The sequence below is a fragment of the Moschus berezovskii genome, chromosome 16, assembly GCF_049115385.1.
Source record: "Moschus berezovskii isolate FMDL1 chromosome 16, NW_MosBer_1.0, whole genome shotgun sequence".
Taxonomy (NCBI): domain Eukaryota; kingdom Metazoa; phylum Chordata; class Mammalia; order Artiodactyla; family Moschidae; genus Moschus; species Moschus berezovskii.
Genome location: NC_142475.1, coordinates 71,786,568 through 71,811,084, shown reverse-complemented (window position 1 = coordinate 71,811,084; position 24,517 = coordinate 71,786,568). Strand labels below are relative to the sequence as shown.

At 41.8% G+C, this 24,517-nt stretch overlaps 1 protein-coding gene across 2 annotated transcripts in view; it reads right to left on the bottom strand.

The window, feature by feature from the left end:
- TTPA (alpha tocopherol transfer protein) overlaps positions 1–24,517 on the bottom strand; it is a 38,918-nt gene that overhangs the window by 2,988 nt on the left and 11,413 nt on the right. The window contains exons 2-4 of one of the 2 annotated variants that reach the window (XM_055431716.2): positions 11,849–12,002; positions 8,388–8,581; positions 4,209–4,319 (exon numbers count right to left, since the gene is read on the bottom strand). In XM_055431716.2, the coding sequence (XP_055287691.2) occupies positions 4,209–4,319; positions 8,388–8,581; positions 11,849–12,002 (459 nt within the window). The remainder of the gene's footprint in view (positions 1–4,208; positions 4,320–8,387; positions 8,582–11,848; positions 12,003–24,517) is intronic. The other variant, XM_088844453.1, reaches the window with a different exon arrangement.

Below are 24,517 nucleotides of genomic sequence, written 5' to 3'. Positions count from 1 at the left end.
TTGCTCGGTGGTAAAGAATCTACCTGTCAATGCAGGAGACACGGGTTTGATCTCTGGTCCAGGAGGATCCCAGATGCCAAGGAGCAACTAACCCTGTGTGCCACAACTACTGATCTGTGTTCCAGAGCCCAGGAGCCACAACTACTGAAGCCCTCACACCCTAGAACCCGTGCTCTGCAGCGAGAGAAGCCCCTGCTCACCACAACTAGAGAGAAGCCTGCGCAGCAACAGAGGCCCAGCACAGCCAAAAAATAATAAACAATTTTTAGAAATTACTTTGTACGTTCTGTTCCCTACTGATGTATTGGTAATTCTTAGCAAAAGATGGAATACCCTGGAATAGTTCTGTAGATGATGAAAGTGTACTTCTTTTTATTAGTTCTTATCAAATAAAAGCATGCATCTGAGCACACAACTAGGTATGTGGGGAATAATTTATGTGGTACAGTTGACAGATAGTCTTGGCTAATAAAAAATTAAGAGAAATTATGATGGTTGAAAACTAAAATTTTCAAACATTTTAAACTATATAAATTCATCATATAATGTCCTGAAGTTAAGGATTTGGAACCTTTGATAAAAGCACATCTTGTTACAAATATATAAATAACCTTTACTCATCTGCTAGGGTTCATGTGTAAATTCAATCTTCTAATAAGCACCTACTGTATTCTAGGGTTGAGGTTTCCCTGGTGGCTCAGATGGTAAAGAATCTGCCTGCGATACAGGAGACCTGGATTCTATCCCTGGATCGGGAAGTTCCCCTCAAGAAGGGAATGGCTCTCCACTCCAGTGTTCTTGCCTGGCAAACTTCATGGACAGAGGAGCCTGGCGGGCTACAGTCCAGGGGGCCGCAAAGAGTAGGATATGACTGAGCAACTAAGACTTCCACCTTCACTTCATGTGCCGGGATACAAAGACTGAAAGATGAATGAAACAAGTTTCTTGTACTCAGGAACCTCACAGTCCCAATTCTTGATTTTCTCAGAAATGTTTAAAATATTACCAGCTAATTCAAAAATTCTACTATCTCTTCAAGAAAGAGGAAATAGGATTATTCATAGAGTATTGCCAAAACATTTAAAGGGAGAAAGTGGCGAGATTTGGTCTTCCTCGCCCTCCTCATTTTGGCAAATCTGTTTCATGTCAATTAACTTCCACTGAAATACTCCACTTAACTTCTCAATTTAAAATTTTTCTTCTTTTCTTGCTCATGTTATCCTGTTTATTAGGTTCAATTTATTGCTATATCTGGGGGGTTTTGTGATCCAAAATATAACCCAAAATAGAAATACTTATTTTTATGTCTTTCAGAGTTCAGCAGAAATGGTTAACTATTATCAAACTATATTGAAGAGAGGAAAAAATGAACAAAAATTGACTTTTATAAAAATGAAAGGATAGGGGTGGTTCTTCTTAAAGACAGACAGAAATAGCTACTGGAAAACCTCAAATGAAGCTCTGCTGCTGCTGCTGCTGTCACTTCAGTCGTGTCCAACTCTGTGCCACCCCATAGACGGCAGCCCACCAGGCTCCCCCATCCCTGGGATTCTCCAGGCAAGAACACTGGAGTGGGTTGCCATTGCCTTCTCCAATGTATGAAAGTGAAAAGTGAAAGTGAAGTCGCTCAGTTGTGTCCAACTCTTAGCGACCCCATGGACTACAGCCTACCAGGCTCCTCTGTCCATGGGATTTTCCAGGCAAGAGTACAGGAGTGGGTTGCCATTGCCTTCTCCACAAATGAAGCTCTATGGTCATAATTTTCTGAGAAGATGCAAGATAATACATTTTCAGAATCTGAAAGAATATACTTTCTAAAATTCCAAATATGTTATTACTCACATTATTAGTACTTATATTTAAATAATTTTTGAGATTTAAATCATCAAAGCTTTTAAAACCTGTTTGTGTCCTTGCGTTAGATATTGCCAACATGTGTCTAAATATTATACTCTAAAAATTATCCTTTAAGGGAATTCCTTGAAGGTCCAGTGGTTAGAACTCTGAACTTCCACTGGAGAGGGCACAGGTTTGATCCCTTGTTGGAGATCTAAGATCCTGCAAGCCATGTGGCATGGCCAAAAAATAAAATTATCCTTTACAGATTCATGCAGAAGAATGGTTGCCATTTTGGGGAACTCAGATTCTATTGTCAACACTTGAAAAATTCCAAGTGATATCACCTGAGATAAGACTCCACAAGATAGGTAATAAAACATCAAATCTCTTTGCTTTAACTAAATGACATTAAGTCACATGCTTTGGGTACTGTGGTTTTTAGTTACACAAACCTGTATGCAGGTCAGGAAGCAACAGTTAGAACTGGACATGGAACAACAGACTGGTTCCAAATAGGAAAAGCAGTATGTCAAGGTTGTATATTGTCACCCTGCTTATTTAACTTCTATGCAGAGTACATCATGAGGAACGCTGGGCTGGAAGAAGCACAAGCTGGAATCAAGATTGCCAGGAGAAATATCAATAACCTCAGATATGCAGATGACACCACCCTTATGGCAGAAAGTGAAGAGGAACTCAAAGGCCTCTTGATGAAAGTGAAAGAGGAGAGTGAAAAAGTTGGCTTGAAGCTCAACATTCAGAAAACAAAGATCATGCCATCTGGTCCCATCACTTCATGGGAAATAGATGGGGAAACAGTGGCAGACTTTATTTTTTGGGGCTCCAAAATCACTGCGGATGCTGATTGCAGCCATGAAATTAAAAGACATTTACTCCTTGGAAGGAAAGTTATGACCAGCCTAGATAGCATATTAAAAAGCAGAGACATTACTTTGCCAACCAAGGTCCGTCTATTCAAGGCTATGGTTTTTCCCGTGGTCATGTGTGGATGTGAGAGTTGGACTGTGAAGAAAGCTGATCGCCAAAGAATTGATGCTTTTGAACTGTGGTGCTGGAGAAGACTCTTGAGAGTCCCTTGGACTGCAAGGAGATCAATTCTAAAGGAGATCAATCCTGGGTGTTCATTGGAAGGACTTATGCTAAAGCTGAAACTCCAATACTTTGGCCACCTCATGCGACGAGTTGACTCACTGGAAAAGAGTCTGATGCTAGGAGGGATTGGGGGTAGGAGGAGATGGGGACGACAGAGAATGAGATGGCTGGATGGCATTACCGACTCGATGGACATGAGTTTGAGTGAACTCCGGGAGTTGGTGATGGACAGGGATGCCTGGCATGCTGTGGTTCATGGGGTCGCAAAGAGTAGGACACGACTGAGCGACTGAACTGAACTGAATGTAAGTACATTTATTATTTGCATAGATAGTACATTCACATGGCTAGAAATCAAAACAAGATAAAAGACAGTGAGGTGTCTTGCTCCCAACCCTAACCTCATCCACTCCATCCATAACTCGCTTCTGTTCTATACAGAGTAAACAATTTGGTTGTTGTATATCCTTTTTGAGGATAACTTTTATGCAAATATAAGTATAGATTCTGATGTCTTCCCTTTTTATACAAAAGGTAGTATAACATAAACACTATTCTGCATGTTTTTTATTTCACTTCCCAACACATCCTGCAAATCTTACTGTGTTCCATTGTGTAGGTGTGTCATAGCTTATTTAACCAGTTCCCTCATGATAAACACTTGATAGTTTCCAATCTTTTGCTACAATGAATCGTATATGTAATTTTGTTTATGAGCTGGTATTTGTTGTTGTTTTATTGCTAAGCAGTGTCTGACTCTGCAACCTCATGGACTGTAGTCCAACAGGCTCCTCTGTCCATGGGATTTCCCAGGCAAGAATACTGGAGTGGGTTGCCCTGCCCTCCTCCAGGGGATCTTCCTGACCCAGGTATCAAACCAGTGTCTCTTGCATTAGCCTGTGAATTCTTTACCATCTGAGCCACTAGGAAAGCCCCATGAGTATATCTTTGGAAAAAATCTCAGAAATGTGAAGACTGTAATTTTTATAACTATGGCCACACTGCCCCCTATAGGGAATATATCATTTTTCAGTCTTACCAACCATGTATGGGAGATCCAGTATTTGATTTTTCAAAATTAAAAAGAAATATTTATTTATAAAAGTAGTTAGATTATTAGATAAATATTCAAAACACTTGGATAATACTCTGTGTGTGTCAGGGCAAGGGTGGAAATAAGACAGCTATTCTTAAATTTTAAAAAGGAGTGGAATGTTTCATACAGAAGATTGGTGATTTGAAAATACTTTACTCACCCGTTCCTTAATTTTTTCGGTCAAAAATGGTTTAATCATGGAAAAGACAGCATGAAAAATTGTTGGCTCATTTATCAAATGGATACCACGAACTTTTAGTGGAAAGGAATCCTTTTGAAAATAAACAAAATGTCTTGTTAATAACAAAACATAAATCAATATGTGATCCTATCAACAAACCCCTTCTTTGAACACTTGCTAAACATACACAAATACCTAAAGTGTGATTTTTATTTTCAAAATTATGCCATCAACACAATAGCCTGCTTTATAGTCCGCTCTCCCTAGAGTAAGAAAAGGTTTCACCATGTAGCTTAGGAAAAGTATTTAAAGAGATACATGCCTATTTCATAAATAAGACACAGAAAATGTCTCCCCCAATCACATATAAATTTGCTTTTGAAAAATCAGTGAGTCATTTGTATATTTATATTTAACTTTTCCCTTCAAATTTTTATTTTGAGGGAAAAAACTTTCATAAAAGTTTCCTTCAAAAGAAAAAGTACAATAAACAAACACTTAAACTTTTTTTTTTCACTTTTAAACTTTTGACATAGGTATAAGTCTTTCACATCAAAGTAATATGGGCTTAATTCTAAGGTTAAAAAGTTAAGAATTGAAAGAAAAACCTTATCAGTGGTTTCCCTAACCAAAGATGCATTGTTAATTTTTTCCTGCCAAGGTTCTTTTATGCAAAATTCTTTTCTTTTTTTTCAGCACACAGCTTTTAGAGATGTGTTACCAAATTGTCACTTTTCCTTTCCGGTTCTATGAATAATTTTTTTTTAATATAATTGCCATTATGCTCTCTAAATAATTTGCACCCTGTTTTGTTTCACTGACATGACAAAATTTTTGTAAACATGTAAGTGAAGTCACTCAGTCGTATCCGACTCTTTGTGACCCCATGGACTGTAGCCCACCAGGCTCCTCCATCCATAGGATTCTCCAGGCAAGAATACTGGAATGGGTTGCCATTTCCTTCTCCAGGGGATCTTCCTGACCCAGGGATCCAACCCAGGCCTCCTGCATTGTAGGCAGATGCTTTACCATCTGAGCCACCAGGGAAGCCCTTTGTAAACATCAGTTCAGTTCAGTCGCTCAGTCGTGTCCGACTCTTTGTGACCCCGTGAATCATAGCACGCCAGGCCTCCCTGTCCATCACCATCTCCCGGAGTTTACTCAACGCATGTCCACTGAGTCGGTGATGCCATCCAGCTATCTCATTCTCTGTCGTCCCCATCTCCTCCTACCCCCAATCCCTCCCAGCATCAGAGTCTTTTCCAATGAGTCCACTCGTCGTATGAGGTGGCCAAAGTATTGCAGTTTCAGCTTTAGCATCAGTCCTTCCAACGATCACCCAGTATTGATCTCCTTTAGAATGGACTGATTGGATCTCCTTGCAGTCCAAGGGACTCTCAAGAGTCTTCTCCAACACCACAGTTCAAAAGCATCAATTTTTCAGCGATCGGCTTTCTTCACAGTCCAACTCTCACATCCACACATGACCACTTGAAAAATCATAGCCTTGACTAGACAGACCTTGGTTGGCAAAGTAATGTCTCTGCTTTTCAATATGCTATCTAGGCTGGTCATAACATTCCTTCCAAGGAGTAAGCGTCTTTTAATTTCATGGCTGCAATCAGCATCCGCAGTGATTTTGGAGCCCCAAAAAATAAAGTCTGCCACTGTTTCCACTGTTTCCCCATCTATTTCCCATGAAGTGATGGGACCAGATGCCATGATCTTCGTTTTCTGAATGTTGAGCTTCAAGCCAACTTTTTCACTCTCCTCTTTCACTTTCATCAAGAGGCCTTTGAGTTCCTCTTCACTTTCTGCCATAAGGGTGGTGTCATCTGCATATCTGAGGTTATTGATATTTCTCCCAGCAATCTTGATTCCAGCTTGTGCTTCTTCCAGCCCAGCGTTCCTCATGATGTACTCTGCATAGAAGTTAAATAAGCAGGATGACAATATACAACCTTGACATACTGCTTTTCCTATTTGGAACCAGTCTGTTGTTCCATGTCTAGTTCTAACTGTTGCTTCCTGACCTGCATACAGGTTTCTCAAGAGGCAGGTCAGGTGGTCTGGTATTCCCATCTCTTTCAGAATTTTCCACAGTTTATTGTGATCCACACAGTCAAAGGCTTTGGCATATCAATGAAGCAGATGAAGATGTTTGTCTGGAACTCTCTTGCTTTCTCCATGATCCAGCGGATACTGGCAATTTGATCTCTGGTGCCTCCGCCTTTTCTAAAACCTGCTTGAACATCTGGAAGTTCACGGTTCATGTATTGCTGAAGCCTGGCTTGGAGAATTTTGAGCATAACTTTACTAGCATGTGAGATGAGTGCAATTGTGCAGTAGTTTGAGCATTCTTTGGCATTGCCTTTGTTTGGGATTGGAATGAAGACTGACCTTTTCCAGTCCTGTGGCCACTGCTGAGTTTTCCAAATTTGCTGGCATATTGAGTGCAGCACTTTCACAGCATCATCTTTCAGGATTTGAAATATAGTGGGTTTTAAATCTTGAAGCTATAATCTATCAAATGGCTGTATCATTGTCTAAGTAACCCTTTTCTTATTTCTGATAAATAAGCTGTTTCTAATTTTCTTCTATAAAAATCAATGTTGTAGTAATGGTCTTTAGATACAAAAGAAATGATGTCTATAAGTATAGTTTTTATGTCCAGATGTCCTGGATTGGAATCCTTGTTTCACTGCTGACAAATTATGTATGTTTGGGCATTGCTATGTCACCTCTCTGACATAGTAAAATAATGTGTAAAATGGAAAAAAAAAAGTCACATGTCATAAGCTTTGGTGTAGCCATTAAACGGTAATGCATTTAAAACATTCAGTAAAGTATCCAGCATGAAGTAAACTATCATTATTATATACAAAGTCTTTGCTATATTTAAGATTATTCCTTGGCTAGGTTTCCACAGTAGGATTACTGGGTCAAAGATGATGGCCATGTTTAAGACTTATTTTTTTCTGGAAAGAGCTGTTCAATCTATACCAACCAAACCTATATGACACTTTGTTGTATATTATAATTGTTATCAATATTGTTTTTTGAGTCAATTTTCAACTTCGGAACAAAATTTTAATGACAGATAAAGTCATCACATTCTTGTTTAAATGTATGGATTCTGTGGTTTGAAATTTTGAACATGGTTTCAGTTTGTTGCAACATTCCTTCTTTTTGAAATATTAAGTTTACTTCCTCTGACCATTATTGAATTCTATGTATCTCTTCTAAAATTTTATTTAATTTTCTAATAAATGTACTTGTGTGTGTGATTATGCTCAGTCGCTCAGTCTTGTCTGACTCTTTGCAGTCCCATAGACTATAGCTCGCCAGGTTCCTCTGTCCATGGGATTTCCCAGGTAAGAATACTGGAGTGGGGTACCACTTCATACTCCAGGGGATCTTCCTGACACAGGAATTGAACCCGAGTCTCTTGGGTCTCCTACACTGGCCAAAAGATTCTTTACCACTAGCATCACCAGGGAAGCCCAATAAATGGAATGGATTGTCATGCCTTCCTCCAGGAGACCTTGCCAACCCAGGGATCAAACCCAGGTCTTCTGCATTACTATCTGAGCCACCAGTGAAGCTCAAGAATACTGGAGTGGGTAGCCTATCCCTTCTCCAGGGATCTTTCTGACCCAGGAATCGAATAAGGGTCTCTTGTATTGCAGGCAGAGTCTTTACCAGCTGAGGTACCAAGGAAGCCCAATAAATATACTATCTTGTCTCTTTAACACACAACTAAATTTATATCTAATATTTGGAAGTATTATCCTGAAGACAGTACCTTGGACGGCAAGGAGATCAAACCAGTCAATCCTAAAAGAAATCAACCCTGAATATTCATTGGAAGGACCAATGCTGAAATTGGAACTCCAATATTTTAGCCACCTGATGTGAAGAGCTGACTTGTTGGAAAAGACTCTGATGCTGGGAAAGATTGAAGGCAGGAGGAAAAGGGGATGACAGAGGATGAGATGGTTGGATGGCATCACCGACTCAATGGACATGAGTTTGAGCAAACTCCAGGGGACAGTGAAGGACAGGAAAGCCTGGTGTGCTGCAGTTCATGAGGTCACAAAGAGGTGGACACAACTGAGTGACAGAACAAAAGCAATCCTGAACAGACTACACACTTACTGTGAGAACAGCAGCAATCTTCTTAGCTACAGAGGGGGTAATTTGAAAGGCATGAGCAAACTGCCAGCCTTCCAAATCAAAGACAGCCTTGATTCCATTCCGCTGTGTCTCTACCTCCTGGACAATAAGCTCCGATGTGATGAGACTCACACGAAATGCATCATAAGCTGTGAAAACTTTCGGGTCCCAGTGTGCTGAAAAAAAAATGTGAAAACTCATATCTCAGCACTGTGTGAAGAATAAAGAATCAGAAAGATTTACAGAGGGAAATGGATTCTTTTTAGATTTAAAGATCAATAGAAATAATACATATACGAAGATCATGAATAGAATAACAGATCAAATTGGTGGTCCAAGAACATAAGCCTGCTTTTCCCTCTCTCCCTCAAATCCCTAGTGAAAAACAGATTCTTTCAACTTCTCTGGTTGTCCAGTCATTAGGACTTTGCCTTCCAGTGTAGCAGGGGAGGGTTTGATCCCTGGGAGCTAAGATCCCACATGCCTTGGAGTCTGAAAACCAAAACATAAAACAGAAACCATATTGTAACAAATTCCATAAAAACTTTTTTAAAAAAAAGTGAAAATGTTAGTCACTCAATCGTGTCCTACTTTTTTGTGATCCCCATGGACTATAGTCCACCAGGAGCTTCTATCCATGGGATTCTCCAGGCAAGAATATTGGAGAGGGTTGCCGTTCCCTTCACCAGGAGCTCTTCCTGACTCAGGGATCACACATGTGTCACCTTGTTCATGTTAAAAAAAAAAAGAAGAAGAAGAAGAAGAAGAACAGATTCCTAAGAGCATGGGGAAAATGAATGAATGCAAGCTGAATTTGATGGCCAGATGAAACTACAGCACAAAATATGCAGGATGGAGCTGTGGCTGAAGGTGGGAATGCCTCTGGGTATGCTCCACGTTCAAAGGTATTGAAAATGGGAAAAGTAAGGCTCTGGATTACCAAGAGTAGCCAGGGTCCTATGGTAACCATGGAGGTTGTTGCTAAGGGAAATGTGTGAGACAGGCAGGTAGAATCTCTCTGACACCCCTCTGTGATGAGCAGTGTGTAGCGGTCATGTCCACACAGGCTAGAACAGTGAGTGTCCTCTTGGAAAGTCAAGTCAAGAAGCACTAGGGTAGCAACCCAAGGAATACCTGTGCTAAGGAGTTGCTGAATTCTTGTCCTCTCCCCTCCCTGACTAGTCCTGGGGGAGGCCATGTCGGGCAAAAGTGACAGTAATGGATAGGCAAGCTGGTGATCTTTTAAAAAGATATGCAACCACTACGAATTATAACATTTTTAAAAACACTAACACTCAAAAGAAGAGAGGATCCAACTCAATAGACACAGGCATTACAATCGAAGGATAAAGCAAGAAACGTTAAAGGAAACAAAATAGTTTCAGTGGGGAAAAATAAAGATACTGTAGGCTATTATTGTGTGTGTGTTAGTCACTCAGTTGTGTCCGGCTCCGCAACCCCGTGGACTGTAACCCACCAGGCTCCTCTGTCCATAGGATTCTCCAGCCAAGAATACTGGAGTGGGTTGCCTCCTCCAAGGGATCTTCCCAACCCAGGGATTGAACTTGGGTCTCTTGCATTGCAGGCAGATTCTTTACTGTCAGAGCCACCAGGGAAGCCCAAGGCTATTACTATAAGAAGAGGCTATTATGAAAAAGAATCAGTTGAGATCTTGGAAATAAAAAGATGACAATTTGAGCAAATCTCTCTTGATAGGACAAATGTCTGAAAACACATAGCCAACAAGTGAATAGGGGTCTGGAATATCGAGCTGAGGAATTCTCTCAGTTTCAGCATAGGAGAGCCAGAAGTCGCCATGTGTGAATAAAAAGCTAAGAGACAGGCAGCTAGATACAGAGGTTTCAAAATCCAACTAAACAGAGTTCTGGAGGACAAAAACACAGATAATAGGCAACAGAGGGGAAAGGAAAATTCTTCCAAAGCTGGAAAAAGATGCAAATCTTCAGATTAAAAGTTTCATGCTAATACCTAACAAGATGAAGGGAGGAAAAAGATTTATGACTAAGGAAAGGTAAAATTCTAAAAATACCAACATTTCTGGCTTAGAAAATCGGTAGAATGGTGGTACCATTTGTTGAGATATACTGGAAGATAAGTGTTTGGGGAAGCAAAGATTATAGGCAGTGTTGAACACATTAAAATTGTGCTGGTGAAATGGCCAGGCGGATATAGTTGAGACAGGGAACTGGTTGTCTGGAGCTTTGAGAAACAAAGAGAGGATGGGCTGAAGACACAAATCTCAGGGATTTTGTGGTTATATAGGTTATATATAGGCCTCTAGCATGGCAACCCACTCCAGTGTTCTTGCCTGGAGAATCCCAGGGACAGGGTAGCCTGGTGGGCTGCCGTCTATGGGGTCGCACAGAGTCGGACACGACTGAAGCAACTTAGCAGCAGCAGCAGCAGTGATTATTGTGGACTTAACGATTCTCTCTGTTGTAGTAGAGAGATATAGAGGTAAGAAGAGGCTGTAGACAATGTCTAAAAGAATTTCAGAATTTGAAGTAGAATATGTAGTGTCAGCAAAGGAGACTAAGAATAAACAGTCAGTTAAGTTGGAGGAAAACACCAGGAGACTGTGGTATCAGAGAGGAAGAGGTTTGCTGTGAAAAGATGATCACTGATGATTTGCTAAGTTCATTTCAGCAGAAAGATGGGAGTGAAACCAGTCCAGGGGATGTTGAGAGGAGCTATGAGAAAATGTGAATGGTGAACATAACTAACTTAAAAAGTGTGGCTGAGAAGGGGAAGTGTGGGGAGGTGGCTGGGTGGGAGGCCGAAGGGTCTCAAGGGATTGTGGAGGGAATTTTGGCTGACCCTAACAGATTTAGATGTTAATGGGTAGTGTGGAAAATTATGAAGACAAAGAAACAGAAGCAATGATCAGAGGTATTCCTAGGAAGGCACAATGGGATTGCTCTTTGTTTTTACAATTTTGTTTATTTATATATTGGGCTGTGCTGAGTCTCTGTTGCTGTTGAGCTTTTCTGCAGTTGTGGTGAGTAGGGGCTGCTCTCTAGTTGTGACGTGTGGGCTTCTCGCTAGGGTGGCTCCTCCTGTTGCGGAGCACAGGCTCTAGAGCTTTTGGGATTCAGTAATTGGGACACCACATAAGCTCAGCAGTTGCATCTCCCGGGCTCAAGGGCACAGGTTCAGTAGTCGTGACACATGGACTTAGTTGCTCCAAGGCCTGAGGCATCTTCCCAGACCAGGGGTCAAAACCATGCCTCCTGAGTTAGCAGGCAGATTCTGTACCACTGAGCCACCAAGAGAGACCTGCTTAATGACTTAGTGACCTAATGACTAAGCAACAACAAAACCCAGGTTAAAAGTTAAAAAGCTAAACCCTTCAATATAAACTCACGGAAGCTTCTGATATGGCAGTCAAGAAAAACAGAAAAGAGGAGACGTGTGTGACTTACCAATTCTGTAAATCAGAACTTTGCTGCCGGTGGGGTCTCGGGCTTTCAGGACACCGACGTAGCCCGCCTTCAGGAGGCCAAGGATGCTTCTAGGATGGAGATCTGCACTTATTTCTGGACATTCTGCTCTCCACTTAAAGTAGTTTTTCAGTAACTAAAAAATAAAATAAAAATTGTTTACAGATAGCATACATGGTAAGCCTGAGTGATGGGAAAGTCTTGGCATCAGGTAGGGCCCTTGCCAAGCTAATAGATCTCTAGATCAGGAGGGAGGGAACAAGATGGCAGAGGAATAGGACGGCAAGACCACTCTCTCCCCCACAAATTCATCAAGAGAACATTTGAATGCGGAGTAAAGTCCACAAAACAACTTCTGAATGCTGGCAGAGGACATCAGGCACCGAGAAAAGCAGCCCAATGTCTTCAAAAGGAGGTAGGAAAAAATATAAAAGATAAAAAGAGAGACAAAAGAGGGAGGGACAGAGCTCTGTCCTGGGAACGGAGGCTTTAAAAAGAGAGAAGTTTCCAAACACCAGGAAACACTCTCACTGGCGAGTCTGTGGTGAGCCTTGGAACCTCAGAGGGCCACATAACCAGGAGGAAAAGAAAGAAATAATTAAAACCCACAGATTACCCGCCAAACAGTAACTCCCAGTGGAGAAGCAGCGCAGACGTCCGCATTCGCCATTACCAAGCGGGGGCTGGGCAGGGAGGAGCCGGCTGAACTGCTTAGAGAAAGGACTGGGCTTGAATGCAATGAGGGCAATCTGAGAGAACTGGGGATAGCAAAGCAGACTGTGGGATAGCTTCCCCGCAAAAAGGCAGAAAGCCCTAACTTAAGACTCCACCAGCCCCGCTCACAAAACAAAGGACTGAGCAGAGCGAGCCGGCTGCGGTCGGCCCATCCCCCATCCCCCGCCGAGACAGGCAGGGGAGCGCAGCCAGAGCTGGAGGGGGCAACCGTGGCCCCAGAAAGTCATCCGATACCAAACTGCAGGCAGGCTTCGTTGCTAATCAAGACTTCTTGGGCTCCGGCTGGTCGATATCCACCTGAGAAGATGCGCCAGTTGTACACCCAGAAAACCGAGTGGCAGGGACCAGGGAGGCGATAAGTCACAGCGACCATGCTCACCAAACACCTGGTCACCTGAGCTGCTCTGAACGGGGAAGGCACAAAACACAGGTCCAAGCAAGTCTGCGCCTTTGTGGAGTACCCAAGAAACTGAACTTGAGCCACTCAGACCTGGGAAGTGCATACAACCCAGTGCCGGCCTTGGACAGTTCCCAGCAGAGCAACCTAAAGCCTGTGCAGTGTAGACTGGGACAACACACGCGCTGTGAGAGGAGGCAAACCCAGTGTGGCTGAGAGGCTGCGAGCACTCCCCACAGACACCAGAGATATTTGTCTGCAGCGTTCCTCCCTTCCCAGAACAGGACCGAACAACTGAGCCTTAAAAAGTGTCCACCAGGCCCCTAGGATCAGGGCGGAAATTGGACACTGAAGAGACCAGCAAACAGAAGCTAAAACACAGGGACCACCTTGGAAGTGACAGATAGAGAAGTCTAGAGGCTACTCCAAGAATAAGACCAAAAACCAGAGGCAAGAGGCTTAAAAGCCCAAATCCTGAGAACACCAGAGAACTCCTGACTCCAGCGAACATTAATCGATAGGAGCTCATCAAACGCCTCCACACCTACACTAAAACCAAGCACCACCAAAGGGTCAACAAGTTCCAGAGCAAGACATACCACACAAATTCTCCAGCAACACAGGAAAATAGCCCTGAGCTTCAATATACAGGCAGCCCAAAGTCACTCCAAACCCAGTGACATCTCATAACTCATTACTGGACACTTCATTGCACTCCAGAGAGAAGAAATCCAGCTCCACCCACCAGAACACCAACACAAACTTCCATAACCAGGGAACCTTGACAAGTCACCCATCCAACCCCACACACAACGAGGAAACTACATAATTAAGAGAACTCCACAAACGGCCAGAAGAGGGAAAGGCCACCCCAAACAAAGCAATATAAGCAAGATCAAGAGGCAGAGAAATACCCAGCAAGTAAAGGAACAAGATAAATGCCCACCAACACAAACAAAAGAGGATGATATAGGGAATATACCTGATAAAGAATTTTGAATTTTGATGGTGAAAATGATTCAAATCTTGAAAGCAAAATGGAGTTACAGATAAATAACCTGGAGAAAAGGATTGAGAAGATGGAAGAAAGGTTTAATAAGGACTTAGAAGAAATAAAAAAGAGTCAATATACAAGGAATAATGCCATAGATGAGATCAGAAACACTCTGAAGGGAACAAACAGTAGAATAACAGAGGCAGAAGACAGGATAAGCGAACTAGAAGATAGAATTGTAGAAATAAATGAAACAGAGAGGAAAAAAGAAAAACGAATTAAAAGAAATGAGGACAATATTAGAGACCTCTGGGACAATGTTAAACGCTCCAACATTCGAATCATAGGAGTCCCAGAAGAAGAAGACAAAAAGAAAGACCATGAGATAATACCTGAGGAGATAATAGTTGAAAACTTCCCTAAAATGGGGAAAGAAATAATCACCCAAGTCCAAGAAACCCAGAGAGTCCCTAACAGGATAAACCCAAGGCGAAATACTCCTAGACACATATTAATCAAATTAACAAAGATCAAACACAAAGAACAAATATTAAAAGCAGCAAGGGAAAGCAGCAAATAACACACAAGGGGATCCCCATAAGGATAACAGCTGATCTTTCAACAGAAACTCTTCAGGCCAGGAGGGGATGGCAAGACATACTTAAAGTGATGAAAGAAAATAACCTACAGCCCAGATTACTGTACTCAGCAAGGATCTCATTCAAATATGAAGGGGAAATCAAAAGCTTTACCGACAAGCAAAAACTGAGAGAATTCAGTATCATCAAACCAGCTCTCCAACAAATGCTAAACGATCTTCTCTAGACAGGAAACACAGAAAGGGTGTATAAACTCGAACCCAAAACAATAAAGAAAATGGCAACGGGATCATCAGTTCAGTTCAGTTCAGAAGCTCAGTCGTGTCCGACTCTTTGGAACCCATGAACCACAGCACGCCAGGCCTCCCTGTCCATCACCAGCTCCCAGAGTTCAGTGAAACTCATGTCCAATGAGTTGGTGATGCCATCCATCCATCTCATTCTCTGTCGTCCCCATCTCCTCCTGCCCCCAATCTCTCCCAGCATCAGAGTCTTTTCAAGTGAGTCAACTCGTTGCATGAGTGGCCAAAGTATTGGAGTTTCAGTTTCAGCATCAGTCCTTCCAATGAACACCCAGGATTGACATACTTATCAATAATTACCTTAAACGTAAATGAGTTGAATGCACCAACCAAAATACAAAGGCTGGCTGAATGGATACAAAAACAAGACCCCCATATATGTTGTCTAAAAGAGACCCACCTCAAAATGAGGGACACATACAGACTGAAAGTGAAGGGCTCGAAAAAGATATTCCACGCGAATATAGACCAAAAGAAAGCAGGAGTAGCAATACTCATATCAGATAAAATAGACTTTAAAACAAAGGCTGTGAAAAGAGACAAAGAAGGAAACTACATAATGATCAAAGGATCAATCCAAGAAGAAGATATAACAATTATAAATATTTATGCACCCAACATAGGAGCACCGCAATATGTAAGACAATTACTAAGAAGTATGACAGGGGAAATTAACAACAATGCAATAATAGTGGGAGATTTTAATACCCCACTCACATCTATGGATAGATCAACTAAACAGAAAATTAACAAGGAAACACAAACTTTAAATGATAAAATAGACCAGTTAGACCTAATAGATATCTATAGGACATTTCACCCCAAAACAATGAATTTCACCTTTTTCTCAAGTGCACACGGAACCTTTTCCAGGATAGATCACATCCTGGGCCATAAATCTAGCCTTGGTAAATTCAAAAAAATTGAAATCAATCCAAGCATCTTTTCTGACCACAATGCAGTAAGATTAGATCTCAATTATGGGAGAAAGACTATTAAAAATGCCAACATATGGAGGCTGAACAACACGCTGCTGAATAATGAGCAAATCATAGAAGTAATCAAAAGAGAAATCAAAATATGCATAGAAATGAATGAAAATGAAAACACAACAACCCAAAACCTCTGGGACACTGTAAAAGCAGTGCTAAGGGGAAGGTTCAGAGCAATATAGGCACACCTCAAGAAACAAGAAAAAAGACAACTAAATAACCTAACTCTACACCTAAAGAAACTAGAAAAGGAAGAAATGAAGAACCTCAGGTTAGCAGAAGGAAAGAAATCTTAAAAATTAGGGCAGAGATAAACGCAAAAGAAACAAAAGAGACCATAGCAAAAATCAACAAAGCCAAAAGCTGGTTCTTTGAGAGGGTAAATAAAATTGACAAACCACTAGCCAGACTCATCAAGAAACAAAGGTAGAAAAATCAAATCAATAAAATTAGAAATGAAAATGGAGAGATCACAACCGACAACACAGAAATACAAAGGATCATTAGAGAATACTGCTGCTGCTGCTGCTGCTAAGTCGCTTCAGTCGTGTCCGACTCTGTGCGACCCCATAGACGGAAGCCCACCAGGCTCCCCCGTCCCTGGGATTCTCCAGGCAAGAACACTGGAGTGGGTTGCCATTTCCCTCTCCATTAGAGAGAATACTACCAGCAATTATATGGCAATAAAATGGACAACTTGGAAGAAATGGACAAATTCTTAGAAAAGTACAACTTTCCAAAACTGAACCAGGAAGAAATAGAAAATCTTAACAGACCCATCAGAAGCATGGAAATAGAAGCTGTAATAAAAAATCTTCCAGCAAACAAAAGCCCAGGTCCAGATGGCTTCACAGCTGAATTCTACCAAAAATTTAGAGGAGAGCTAACACCTATTCTACTCAAACTCTTCCAGAAAATTGCTGAGGAAGGGAAACTTCCAAACTCATTCTATGAGGCCACCATCACCCTAATCCCAAAACCGGGTAAAGATCCCACAAAAAAAGAAAACTACAGGCCAATATCACTGATGAACATAGATGCAAAAATCCTTAACAAAATTCTAACAATCAGAATCCAAAAACACATTAAGAAGATCATACATCATGACCAAGTAGGCTTTATCCCAGGAATGCAAGGATTCTTCAATATCCGCAAATCAATCAATGTAATACACCACATTAAAAACTGAAAAATAAAAATCATATGATTATCTTAATAGATGCAGAGAAAGCCTTCGACAAAATTCAACATCCATTTATGATAAAAACCCTCCAGAAAGTGGGAATAGAAGGGACATACCTCAACATAATAAAAGCTATATATGACAAACCCACAGCAAACATTATCCTCAACAGTGAAAAACTGAAAGCATTTCCCCTAAAGTCAGGAACAAGACAAGGGTGCCCACTCTCACCACTACTATTCAACATAGTTCTGGAAGTTTTGGTCACAGCAATCAGAGCAGAGAAAGACATAAAAGAAATACAAATTGGAAAAGAAGAAGTAAAACTTTCACTGTTCGCTGATGACATGATCCTCTACACAGAAAACCCTAAAGACTCTACCAAAAAACTACTAGAGCTAATCAATGAATACAGTAAAGTTGCAGGATATAAAATCAAAACACAGAAATCCCTTGCATTCCTATACACTAATAATGAGAAAATAGAAAGAGAATTTAAGGAAACTATTCCATTCACTGTTGCAACAAAAAGTATAAAATACTTAGGAATATATCTACCTAAAGAAACAAAAGACCTGTACATAGAGAACTATAAAATACTGGTGAAAGTAATCAAAGAGGATACTAATAGATGGAGAAATATACCATGTTCATGGATTGGAAGAATAAATATTGTGAAAATGAGTATACTACCCAAAGTAATTTATACATTCAATGCAATTCCTATCAAGCTACCAACGATATTTTTCACAGAGCTAGAACAAATAATCTCACAATTTGTATGGAAATACAAAAAACCTCGAATAGCCAAAGCAATCTTGAGGAAGAAGAATGGAACTGGGGGAATTAACCTGCCAGACTTCAGGCTCTACTACAAAGCCACCGTCATCAAGACAGTATGGTACTGGCATAAAGACAGAAATATAGATCAATGGAACAAAATAGAAAGCCCAGAGATAAATCCACGCACCTATGGACACCTTATCTTTGACAAAGGAGGCAAGAATATAAAACGGGGAAAAGATGGTCTCTTTAAAAGTGGTGCTGGAAAAGTGGTCAGCCACTTGTAAAAGAATGAAACTAGAACACTTCCTAACACCATACACAAAAATAAACTCAAAATGGATTAAAGATCTAAATGTAAGACCAGAAACTATAAAATTCCTAGAGGAGAACATAGGCAAAACACTCTCCAACATAAATCACAGCAGGATCCTCCATGACCCACCTCCTAGAATATTGGAAATAAAAGCAAAATTAAACAAATGGGACCTAATTAAAATTAAAAGCTTCTGCACAGCAAAGGAAACTATAAGCAAGGTGAAAAGACAGCCTTCAGAATGGGAGAAAATAATAGCAAACGAAACAACTGATAAAGGATTAATCTCCAAAATATACAAGCAGCACCTGCAGCTCAATTCCAGAAAAATAAATGACCCGATCAAATAATGGGCCAAAGAACTAAACAGACATTTCTCCAAAGAAGACATACAGATGGCTAACACATGAAAAAATGTCAACATCACTCATAATCAGAGAAATTCAAATCAAAACCACAATGAGATACCATTTCACACCAGTCAGAATGGCTGCTATCCAAAAGTCTACATGCAATAAATACTGGAGAGGGTGTGGAGAGAAAGGAACCCTCTTACACTGTTGGTGGGAATGAAACTAGTACAGCCACTATGGATAACAGTGTGGAGATTCCTAAAAAACTGGAAATAGAAATGCCATATGATCCAGCAATCGCACTCCTGGGCATACACACCGAGGAAACCAGAATTGAAAGAGACACATGTACTCCAATGTTCATCGCAGCACTGTTTATAATAGCCAGGACATGGAAGCAACCTAGATGTCCATCTGCAGACGAATGGATAAGAAAGCTTTGGTACATATACACAATGGAGAATTACTCAGCCAATAAATAGAATGCATTTGAATCAGTTCTAATGAGGTGGATGAAACTGGAGCCTATTATACAGAGTGAAGTAAGCCAGAAAGAAAAATACCAATACAGTATACTAACGCATATATGTGGAATTTAGAAAGGTGGAAATGATAACCCTGTATACGAGACAGCAAAAGAGACACAGATGTGTAGAACAGACTTTGGGACTCTGTGGGAGAGAGTGAGGGTGGGATGATTTGGGAGAATGGCATTGAAACATGTATATTATCCTATGTGAAACAAATTGCCAGTTCAGGGTCAATGCATGATACAGGATGCTCAGTGCTGGTATGCGGGGATAACCCAGAGAAAGGATAAGGAGAGGAGGGAGGTGGGAGGAGGGTTCAGAAAGGGGAACTCATATACACCCGGGGTGGATTCATGTCAATGTATGGCAAAACCAACCAATATAATATTGTAAAATAATTAGCCTCCAATAAAAAAAAAAAAAGATCTCTAGATCACAAAATCTATTATGACAGGATTTTAACCTGGGGTATCTATTTAGCTGCAAAAACTAAAAGCACTTTTCATCCAAGATCTTGGGTGATAGGAATTAGTCACAAACTCAAAGTAGAGGAATTTTTGTTTGTTTCTTATTGTAAAGAGACTCCCAAAGACAGCTGTCAACAATGCCTTCCTTTGGGGACTTCCCTGGTGGTCCACTGGTTAAGACTCCATGCTTCCAGTGCAGGGGGCTCTGGTTGATCCCTGGTAGGGAACTAATCTCATAAGCTCCATGGTACAGTCAAAAATAAATAAATAAATATTTTTAAATGCCCTCCATCCAGTGTACATATGTCCCAATTCCACCAGGTGGTGGAGTCCATTGATTCCTTCCTCTCGAAGCTGAGCTGGCCTCTCATCTCCCTTTGACAGAAGTGATACTGTGCTAGGGTAAGAAGCCTCTTTTTTTGCTTTTTGGGATCCAGACACCATGTGCATGCATGCTAAGTCACTTCAGTCACGTCCAACTCTTTGCAACCCCATGGACTGTAGCCTGCCAGGCTCTTTTGTCCATGGGATTTCCTAGGCAAGAATACTGGAGTGGGTTGCCATTTGCTCCTCCAGGGAATCTTCCTCACCCAGGGATCAGAGTCTGCTGTGTCTGTCTCTTGCATTGTGGTGGGGGCAGGGGCAGGGCAGGGTTTTTTACTACTACTGCCATCTGGGGTGTCCATTGTGGAGAATACTTACCTCAAATTACACATTTAAAATGTACTATATTTCAATACATCTCTTCATGAGAGATCTATTAGCAATGTGGAACCAAAGTTCAGATCATAGGAAAGGACAAATTTTGGTTTTGAGTCATTGGAATAAACATGATAACTATATTCACAAAGTAGCAACGATCTGGAGGAGAACCTACAAGTTTAAAAAACCAACTGAAGAGTGAAATTCCAAGCCTTGGGGGTATGTCAATGGCTGGGAATGACTGGAGGAAAAGAGAATCTGGTTGCACCACAGGAGAACTGGTGCCATGATGCACAGATGGGAGGGAAACGGCATCTTTTTGCTCTGCTTCTCTCTGTTTTCCCCTCTTTCTTTCTCTCACTCTGTCATGTTTGTATTTAATAAACTTCCCTTAATGTTCAGTTCAGTTCAGTCACTCAGTCGTGTCCGACCTTTGCGACCCCATGAATCACAGCTCGCCAGGCCTCCCTGTCCATCACCAACTCCCGGAGTTCACTCAAACTCATGTCCATAGAGTCGGTGATGCCATCCAGGCATCTCATTCTCTGCCGTCCCCTTCTCCTCCGGCTCCCAATCCCTCCCAGCATCAGAGTCTTTTCCAGTGAGTCAACTCTTCACATGAGGTGGCCAAAGTATTGGAGTAAGAGTTAAATGCAACAGAGAGGTTAGAAAGGGAAAAAATCAGTAAATTTGCCAACAAAGAAATAATTGGTGACCTAAAAAGCAGTTTCCAAACGCAGAAAGAACAAAAGACACATTGTAGATCCTAATGCATTCATTCTTTCTTTTTTTTTTTTTTTTTGTCTTTCTACCTTTTTTTAAATTTTTTTTTTCATGGATTCAAGATCTGATAGTGATCTTTTAGGTAGTCAGTGAACTGCCCCAGACAAGCATTCCAGACAGTTGCCTGAGGGGACAATTCCAAATGATCTGTGACAACAGTGGCATCTTTAGAAGGAAGGGTATAGCCCCGAGGTGACTTCTGGGGAAGACGGTGCCCTTTTGGATGAAGAAATGAGAGTTTCACCTTGGGCTTGTTGGATTGAACTGAATTTGTAATGCATTCATTCTATGCACAAGATGAATTTCTTTTCCTCCTCCTGTCTTAGTGGGCATGGGAATAAGTGTTAACAGCATCTTCAATGTTCATCACTTTTTTGATACTTCCCTCGGATCTAAAATAGTTCTTTAAACTTTGACTCAAGCAAAACACTAGAATCACCATAGGAGCTCCAATAAAGAAATAACAATTTGAACTTCCCTGGTGGCGTAGTGGATAGGAATCCACCTGCCAATGCAGGGGACACAGGTTCGATCCCGGTCTGGGAAGATTCTGCATGCCGTGGAGCGACTAAGCCCAAGAGCCACAACTACTGAGCCCTTGTGCTGCAAATACTGAAGCCCGTGCACTTAGAGCCCGTGCTCCATAAGAGAAGCACCTCGAAGAGAAGCCCATGCCCCACAAAGAAGAGCAGGCCTCACCTACCACAACTAGAGAAAGCCCGCATGTAGCAACAAAGATGGGGCAAAGCCAAAAATAAAGCAATGTTTTTTAAAAAAGAAATGTTTATTTTCCCATGGAATAATAAAAAATTATAGCTTTATTAAAAGGGATCTTTTAAGTAAGAGGGGTGGGTTCTTCGGCTCATTGATCTCTGCAGAATGCTGGGCACTCAGGAAATAGGTACATGTATTGAGTGAAAGAATACATAAATATATGATTAAACCAGATGTGTTGGAAGATGTACAAATCACCCTCATATTTTTGACACTTAATTTTTGCAAACTGACAGCTCTATACCTGGATCCTTGATTATTACCTTTTCACTGATGAATTCAAAGGTCCAGCTTACATAAATAAATTACATAAAATGATGTAAACTGCTACTGAGCAATTATGCAACAAATCACATAAAGTCCACAGCAACAAAAAAACCATCTGCAAGTGAATATTCATTCCCAAAAGGCACCTGTTTTGTACCACCATTAGCAATAAATAAGTATAAAAAGCTACAGTTCATCGTAACCATGCTTCATAACAAAGTACATACTTTCAAATAAAATTTAACCATCTTTATGCCACTTTTCTAGGATTTAATAGCGCCATTTCAATTCTTGCTCATGACGATTCTGAGCGGTAACTATGGTTACCCCATTTTGTGGGTAGGAATACTAAAGTTCAAAGAAATTACACATTAATGGGAGGGCAGTAACTATCAGGAGCAGAGTGGAGTCTGAAACTGACTCTTGATAAGGTAAACTTTACAAAAAAAGCTCTATTTAGGGGGTGGCCCTAAGATGGCAGAGGAATAGGACGGGGAGACCACTTTCTCCCCCATAAATTCATCGAAAGATTATTTGAACACTGAGCAGATTCCACAAAACAACTTCTGAATGCTGGCGGAGGACACCAGGCACCCAGAAAGGCAGCACATTGTCTTTGAAAGGATGTAGGACAAAATATAAAAGATAAAAAGAGAGACAAAAGAGTTAGGGACAGAGACCCGTCCCAGGGAGGGAGTCATGAAAGAGAAGTTTCCAAACACCAGGAAACCCTCTCACCTGCAGATCTGTGCAGAGTTTTGGAATCTCAGAGGGCAACATAACTGGAAGGAGAAAACAAATATATAAAACCCACAGATTACACACCTAACCACAACTCCCAGTGGAGAAGTAGCCCGGACGCTCGCGTCAGCCACCAGCAAGCGGGGGCTGGACAGGGAGGGGCGGGGCTGCATTGCTTAAGGTAAGGACCAGGCCCGAATGCCCTGAGGACAATCTGAGGGAGCTAACTGCAACAGCAATCCACACTGTGGGATCAGTTCAGTTCAGTTCAGTTCAGTCGCTCAGTCGTGTCCGACTCTCCGCGACCCCATGAATCACAGCACGCCAGGCCTCCCTGTCCATCACCAACTCCCGGAGTACACTCAAACTCATGTCCACAGAGTCGGTGATGCCATCCAGCCATCTCATTCTCCGTCGTCCCCTTCTCCTCCCGCCCCCAACCTTTCCCAGCATCAGAGTCTTTTCCAGTGAGTCAACTCGTCTCATGAGGTGGCCAAAGTATTGGAGTTTCAGCTTTAGCATCAGTCCCTCCAATGAACATCCAGGATTGATCTCCTTTAGAATGGACTGGTTGGATCTCCTTGCAGTATAAGGGACTCTCAAGAGTCTTCTCCAACACCACAGTTCAAAAGCATCGATTCTTCGGCGATCAGCTTTCTTCACAGTCCAACTCTCACACTGTGGGATAGCCAGAGAGAAAAAGAAAAAGAGAGAGAGAGAGAAGTTTCCTGCAAAAAGTTCTAACCTAAGGCACTGGCGGGCTCGCTCACAGAACAAAGGACTGAGCGAATGCCAGAGGAGAGCTAGCCGGCTGTGGACTGGCCCATCCCCACCGGAAGGCAGAGAGGCAGGCAAGCGACAGCCAGAGTGGGAAGGCAAGGGCAAACTTGGCCCCAGAGACGGCATCCTCTAGCAAACTGTGAGCAGGCTCCCAAGTTGCTAACCAAGTCTTCCTGGGATCCCGGACGGTGGACATCCGCCAGGACATCACAGCCAGAGATCAGCTCCCCAGAGGAGACACATGGCACACCTGAGACAGCGCTCCCACTAAACACCCAGGAAACCAAGCAACTGGCACCGGGGAGGTGATAAGATACACCGCCCACCTAGGGAGTGTGTGCTCACCAAGCGCCTGATCACCTGAGCTGCTCGAACCTGGGAAGGGCACAAAACGCAGGCCCAATGGAGTCTGTGCGTTTGTGGAGTACCCGAGAACCTGAACCTGAGCAGCTTAGACCTGGGAAGTGCACGCAACCCAGGGCCCGCTTTCAACAATATCCCTGCAGAACAACCTGGAGCCTGAGCAGTGTAGACCAGGAAAGCACACACTCCATGAGCAGGGGCAAACCCAGTGTGGCCCAGACACTGTGAGCACTCCCCATACACCAGTGGTATTTGTTTGCAGTGTTCCTCCCTCCCCACAGCACAACTGAACAAGTGAGCCTAAATAAGTGACCACCTTCACCCCCTTGTGTCAGGGTGGAAATTAGACATTGAAGAGATCTGCAAACAGAAGAAGCCAAAATAAACAGAGGGAACCACTTCGAAGTGACAGGTGCGACAGACTAAAACCCTGTAGTTAGCACAGACTACATTGGAAGGGGCATATAGACCTCAAGAGGAAGTATAAGCTGTAACACAGAACTATCTGAAACTGAACTGACTCCACACTGCCAGCAACAGCTCCAGAGAAATTCCTAGATATATTTTACTATTATCATTAAAATTTTTTT